This window comes from Callorhinus ursinus, unplaced genomic scaffold, assembly GCF_003265705.2.
Source record: "Callorhinus ursinus isolate GAN/ISIS: 27379988/994484 unplaced genomic scaffold, GSC_fseal_2.0 scaffold13, whole genome shotgun sequence".
Lineage (NCBI taxonomy): Eukaryota > Metazoa > Chordata > Mammalia > Carnivora > Otariidae > Callorhinus > Callorhinus ursinus.
The window spans coordinates 25,370,474-25,377,836 of record NW_027397075.1 but is presented as its reverse complement, the minus strand read 5'-3'; the positions used below and the strand labels follow the sequence as shown (position 1 = coordinate 25,377,836).

At 37.9% G+C, this 7,363-nt stretch overlaps 1 protein-coding gene across 2 annotated transcripts in view; it reads left to right on the top strand.

Annotated features, from left to right (window-relative positions):
* Nucleotides 1-7,363, top strand: part of FMN2 (formin 2) — a 375,250-nt gene that overhangs the window by 104,706 nt on the left and 263,181 nt on the right. The window contains exons 5-6 of one of the 2 annotated variants that reach the window (XM_073899942.1): nt 1-329; nt 2,131-2,275. The exon at nt 1-329 is cut by the window's left edge and continues 873 nt beyond it. In XM_073899942.1, coding sequence (XP_073756043.1) covers nt 1-329; nt 2,131-2,275 — 474 coding nt within the window. The remainder of the gene's footprint in view (nt 330-2,130; nt 2,276-7,363) is intronic. The other variant, XM_073899944.1, reaches the window with a different exon arrangement.

The window sequence follows — 7,363 nt, the reverse complement described above, 5'->3', positions numbered from 1 at the left end:
CCTCCCCCCCCTCTTCCTGGAGTGGGAATACCTCCTCCTCCTCCCCTGCCAGGTTTGGGGATTCCGTCTGTTCCCACTCCCCCTCCCACTTCTGGATCAGGCATCCCCCCACCCCCTCTGCTTCCTGGATTAGGCCCTCCACTCCCCCCTCAGGTTGGAAGTAGCACTTTATCAGCACCGCAAGTGTGTGGCTTTCTTCCTCCTCCGTTGCCAGCTGGCTTGTTTGGATTAGGGCTGAACCAAGACAGAGGGAGTAGGAAGCAACCAGTAGAGCCTTGTCGGCCCATGAAGCCTCTGTATTGGACGAGAATTCAACTGCATAGTAAAAGGTAACATGAATTGGTGCTCATCTTTGCACAGTTTGTCAATATGAGGGAGCATTTGCCTTTAAAACTCTTGGGGAAGTTACAATTTAATGTATTTTTAAGTACTGTTCTGAAACTTGTCCGTAGATTTTTTTACATGAATATTTAGTGAAGCATCTGTTATTTAAAAAGTTTAGATTTTTCTCCAGGAGGATCAGAGGTATAAAGCCAGTGACATATGTGTATCAATGCATAAGATGTAAGTATCTGTATAGTTCCTGATCAGTCTTGGAAAAATGGAGAGATACAATTTTCTTAGCATACATGCTCTGTTGTCTTGTTCCAGAACCTCACTCTGACAAATAGCTTATAAATATACATCAAATTGAGGATATTTTCCTGCGTCCTTTTGAAGGCACAGTCTTCTTTTACTATTACATTTTGTTTACAATAGTCTTTCTCTTCCAAGATGTGCTCCACATGCCCTGTGTGAAATAATTAGATTTGAGAATTTCCTGGCATTTCTGTAGATAATTGGTGACACAATGTGAAGTCATAAAATCATACTTGGGAATGATATTATAAAAGAATACTTCCCACCAGGTATGCTGGTGGCATATTACTTATCCATGCATAGTCCATAGCTGATGTCCCCTGATCCTTGGGACAGTGCTATGACACATGGCTGAGGAATGTCCCAGCAGGGGACAAAATATGCTCTTTAAACTTCACTGGACTTCCGTGTTGAATATTTGAATATTTTTTTATAGGATGTGGCATGCATTTAGAATAGGATATTTACCAGGCCTCCTTCTCATCTGTTACACTAATTTTCTCTTCACTGAATCACATAAGGGGAGAAGAATCAATACAGTTCGATTACTTCTTTTTTTTTTTTAAGATTTTATTTATTTATTTGAGAGAGAGAGAATGAGAGACAGAGAGCATGAGAGGGAAGAGGGTCAGAGGGAGAAGCAGACTCCCTGCTGAGCAGGGAGCCCGATGTGGGACTCGATCCCGGGACTCCAGGATCATGACCTGAGCCGAAGGCAGTCGCTTAACCAACTGAGCCACCCAGGCGCCCCACAGTTTGATTACTTCTAACTTTGCAGCTCATTCTTTGTATAATTGCCATGTCACTTATATATACTGAGGCATCCTTTCAAACCATGCACCAAATTCATTTTATCCAGATACATTATATGAACTTATTTTATTTTGTTGTTCCTTTGCTTTAAAAAAAATAGATATACTCTTTTTTAGGTGGTATGACATGAATCTGCAGTCTGGAGTCAGATAACAGTGGGGTGAAGGGAAGTGGTAGAGAGATGGAGGATGCCACCTTGGATCATAAAATCATTCCTTTTTTAAACCCATCCATAATCCACAAAGCTGATGAGTCAAGTTGGAACTGTGAGGTATCAGACATTTCCTGCCTTTCTAGCTTATACCGAGAGGGGTTTTTCTTCTATGTTTCTATACAGTGACTTTGATAACTAGGAATTCCTGGAAATTATTTTTTCTAGACAAAGGTTTCATTCTGTATTGATGGTATTTTAACTTTCTCGTCAAGTTGATGAAACAAGTGGCCGTCTTAAAAAAAAAAAAAGAGTATTCTTTTCTCCTGTTGCCTTCCTGTTGCCCTCCTTCCCCCCTTTTGGCTTGTCTTCCCTGCCTTGCATACCTCCTTCCTTCCTGACTTCCTCTCATCGTTTTTTTCTCTCTTGCCCTTCTTTCCCTCTGTTCTTCATTTTCATTTATGCTCACATTGATGTCTTATAGTTTGGTTTGATGGCTGTTTCATTGGTCTTTTGCTTAACTTTAGAGACTCCAGTGCTTCACTTATTTGGGAAAAAATTGAAGAGCCATCCATAGATTGTCATGAATTTGAGGAATTATTTTCTAAAACTGCTGTGAAGGAGAGGAAAAAACCTATTTCTGACACCATCACAAAGACCAAGGCTAAACAAGTGAGTACTTGTGTGTTGCTTGAAATTGGACAGTATTTTGGGCATAAGTATGAACTTTCATTAGAAAAAAGAGTGGGGATGGCTGGGTGGCTCAGTCAGTCAAGCATCTGCCTTTGGCTTGGGTCATGATCCCAGACTCCTGGGATCAAGTCCAGCATTGGGCTCCTTGCTCTGCAGCGAGCCTGTTTCTCCCTTCCCCTCTGCCTGCCACTCCTCTTGCTTGTTCTCTCTCTCTGACAAATAAATAAAATCTTAAAAAAAAAAAAAGAAAAATTGTTTTCTGGGCTGTGTAACCTCCATAGTCCTTAATCAGATAGTAGAGGTTAGAATTTTAGGACATGTGGCTAAGTAAGACTATCCCAAATAGAACAACAAATCATTGTCTCTACTAAGTGATAATGTCCTGATGATTTTATCTGTAGCCTCATGATACATATTTCCAGAATTTTAGCTATTGCTTGTTTCCAGAATTAGTTGTCTAGAAATAATCTGTCAATTGATTGAAATTCATCTGAGAACTAGTATGGATGGAAAGAAAGGTAAAAGTGGGCAAAGAAAAATAAGTAAGAAGTCCAGTCCTTAGTAATCTATAATGTGTTTGGTATTTTGTGGAATTGGACACCTTTAGAATCCAGCTAAACAATCACACTGTATTTGATATATGGAAGAGTCTTACATCTAGTACCAACATCTCTATTCTGTGTTAGATCAAAGGATCTATCTTTGGACACCTGAATTAGAAAAAGAATAGTGCATTTGGAGAAAAACAGTAGTGCATTTGGAGAAAAACATTTGCAGGCAACATTTCCCAACTGTTCCACCCAGTGGACTTGATCATGAAACGATACGGTAAATTTCTCAAGGGTGTCATTCAGGAAAGTATAGTAGCACTCCACAATAATGAGCTCCAGATAGAAGGTATTACTATTGGTATCTGTCCTTCACCCTGAAATGGGGAGTAGCTACATTTCTTAATTTTGCTGGGTGGGTGAAAAAGTACATGGAAGTAGGAGAATGGTGGGCAGCTCAGTCTTGGGGGGCAGTGAGAGAGATAAATGAGACCCCAAGTTCCCAGTATTCTCCTGGACTGTTCTTCCCAGATGAGTGGTAACCAATGGAATTTTTGCCTCTGACCTGGAAGTTGTAGCTAGAAGTATGAACCAGAGTTGTTCCCATTGATATTTATTTCAGAGCAGACACCTCCCATCCTATGGATACTGACAAATCCAGCCAGGGAAGGATGGATTTGAATGGCACAGCTAGACCCCCTTGAACCTCTAGTTGAGTGGATATGCAGCTCACCCCAGGCATTTCTATTGTTCTGAAAATGATGCAAACCTAAACATTATGCAGTTGAATTATTCAGAATCATTTATGGTAGTAAAGCTGGCCCCTGGTGACCTTAGGTCAGGGACTATGGTAAATTGGACAGTACCTGGCATATTGTAGGCACTGAATAAAATTTTGTTTAAAAGTAAACCAGCTGACTGAGGAAGGAGGACTATGCCTAGTAATGTCAGTGACTATGCCTAGTAATGATTAAAGACCAGAAAATCCTTCATCTCATAATAAATCAGTATGGCCAAGGTGGCAGTGCTACAGGGAATAAAGGTAAATGGAAAGCCACATTTTCTGGCAGATATAAATATTAAAAAAAATCTTTTGCACGGTACCTTTGCATCTAGCACACTTAGTCTGAATCATACCTCTTCTCATGGACTGTGTCAGAGATGGGAAAACTGGGCAAGGAATATGGGCAGAGAGTACATATATCAAGGCTGTCCAGCAGCCAGGATTAGTCACTTGACAAATGGGCAGATGTGACATAGGATGTCTCTTGTCTAGGGATGAAATGATCAGAGAGGCAAATGATGCCTTCCTCATCTTCCATCACCACTTTTTTCTGTTGAGTGAACACAGATAAGGAAGATGCTTCTTATGTTACCAGTTACCAGGATTTCATGACTTATTTGACATAATATTCAGTTTTTAGCTTACTGAAATAAGATTTATGTTTAAATCATCAAAACTTGAAATTCAACTAGTTGGCCATCAGATGGCCTCTTTGCGCATGAACAGTTCATCTCTACTGAACATCATCTCAGCATGCTCACCTGACTCTGGCAGTAAGACATTTTTCAAACTATGGATAAGAGACTTTGCCAATGTCATAGTTAGCACTTATGGATGGTGATGCTACTGTTGACTTTCAACTTCAAACAAGGTTAATGGAAGAGTCTCCATCATGACTCCTGACAAGCTTGTTCTGCATCTCCTTGGCCTGGCTCTTGGTACTGAGCTCTGCACTTCAGGTCTGGTTTTGGAGGGATGAGATTTTTGTTTCTTTTCTTTCTTCCTTTTTTTCTTTTTTCTGTATGTTGGAGAGAGAAAAATCTGCGAAGTGATATATTGCTGAAGAAACTTAGTTTTATTTAACTTTGTTGTATTTGGAAGAAAAATCTATTTATTCCATCTACTTGAGACATTTAGAATTTTGTTTAAGGAAAATATATTTTCAGGATGCATGCAAATATTTCCCCTTTTTATGGGAAATGTATACTGATTGTATGTGCAGACATTTTGGTACCTCATGATTCATGTCCAGTGAAATGAATAGCCTTTAATGCTCTGGCATATGTTTATGGAGGTATTTCAAGCAATTCTTCTTATATACAATGGAAGCTAGAAGTTCTGTTTTTCTTTAAATATTTAAAAATAGCCAAATAATTTTTCTGTGATCTGTCTTCTTCTTGAAAGTACGACTGTGGTCAAATGCACTGGTATTTAATGAGGTGCCTGTGCTGTTTTTACTCTTTCAGAAGAGACATTTTCAACATGATAATAGAAGATTCTTTCGCTGGGCACATTGCCGTTTGGCTTGAGGAGAAAGAGGGTTACTCTCTGGACACTTAGTCTAGTAGTAATGATGGATATCATGTATTTCTAAACCCCCTTTCCTCAAGGAAACTAAAATGAAGCATTTCTTATTTTTTTCATGGAATATATATGTTTCTGTGATGACTTCTTAGTTTATACTTTATTTTAAAGTATTTAAAACATAAGGAGATTAGCTGAGATGGTAAATGTGTGATTTGATGTCATACTTAAGCAAATGAGTGTGACACTTCTACATCATAATTTAAACATCAACCTGCTAACTTAACAATAACCCTGTTTTATAAGGAATCAGGAGGAAAAGAGAAAAACCGGTTTTTTATGAGACCTGTGTTTAAGTGCTGATATGCATACACTCTTGCCCATTATTAAGGAATGCTCTAGAACTAGTAAACATTTAGCCCAATCTCTTCTCTGTTGCTGGGGTAATCCAGGCATATTGATGTTGATAACGATCTTAAGTCACCTCAGGATCTTCTGTGTTCCACTAAAGGTTAAGTTTAACCTGAGTTTATGAGCAGAAAAGTGAGAATTGATAGAGGTGCCTCACAAAGAAGTTTCTAGTTGACCCTGTGTCAAACGAGGTCATAAACAAATATATTTTGGTAACAGTTGTAATAATAGTGTAATAATAGTAATAATAGTGCTAATTATGACAAAAAGAACCCTGGAAACCACAAGGCATACTGTCCTTTATTGACATTGTTTTTAGCATGCTACTTATACTAACTCATCTAATCCTCCTCATCCTATGAGGTAGACCTCATTATCACCAGTATACAGTACAGAAAACTGAGTTGTAGAGGGGTTAAATAATGTTTCAGGCTATTAAGTGGCCAAGCTCAGGTTCAGACTCCAGCCATCTGGCTCTAGAGCCCGAGCTCTTGATCATTAAGTAAAAAGTATGGATGTGAAGTATTTTATATAAGTGTGAGTATGCTATTTTATTTATCTGGAGACCAGAATAGATACTTTTAGAAAATAATTTGAATTTGTATTGATTTTCATGTATATGCTCGATCTTTAAATGACTAGTTACATTTATGAAATTGTATGTGAAGAGAGTTTTAAAGTGTTTTCCATATTCTAATAGATTTTGACAAGTACATAAACTATGATGCCGCCAAACCTGACATTTGCCCAGTTAAATAAAAGCTTATCTGAGAGATGTGAACTTGAGGCACATAAGCTTCCGTAAACAGTAAGGATGAGGGTCATTTGCTTGCATGGCATGGAAGTTCTGGTTGGAGGTTATAGCCACAGTGGTTAAACCTCACCAAATATCGAGTGATGATACTTCTGATTCATTCCATGACACAAAAAGGAGCCATTTCTATAAAATATGCCTTAAGTAAATAAAGTCTAATCATACTTAAAAAGTCTGTAAAAAAACATGCTCCCCACAATGCAAATTTACACACAGAAGTTAGCAAGAGTGAATAAGAAGAATCTGTGTTATTTTTTAAATAAACTGACATTTGTATAGCCATTTAATACAACACAAATGAATCTCTTTCTGGGTTTCTTCTATTTATCAGATTAAAATGCTCTGCCCAGAGAATGGGAGAGAAAAACAAGTCATGATATTTAAATATTTGTTGGGCTTTTAGCCTCTGGAAGTATGATTAGAAAAATAGATAGTTAAGTCTGCTTATTATAAGGGGAAGTAGTAACAGGATTTGTTAGAATTCCCATTTAATACAGATATAAATGTTAGGGAATTAGACATTTGGTATCCTGTTCAATCTTTCTGTTGTGTTTGCTGACCTAACCTCTAAAAACGCTGTTTTTGTGTGTATTGTAAAAGCCCATAATAATAATGGGAAAGGAAGCATTCATTATTCAGATGTTCCTCTATGGAAGTGTATAATGTAATGCTTCTTTTTTTTATTGTGTTATGTTAATCACCATACATTACATCATTAGTTTTTGATGTAGTGTTCACGCAAACAAGGAATCATGGAACACGACATGGAATAATGTAATGCTTCTGAGCATTCTTACATGAAATAGTAATTGCCGTTGTAAGGCATTGGGCAATTGTGTGTGCTATACATCAGATAATGTCTACTGCTGTAATACTGGCCCTCAGGAAAAGGAAAAAGGGGTATGTATTTTACTCATGAATCTCTATTTATTGCAAATGTTTTACTATTATCACTGGATATTTCAGTGTAGGCTGGATGATAATCT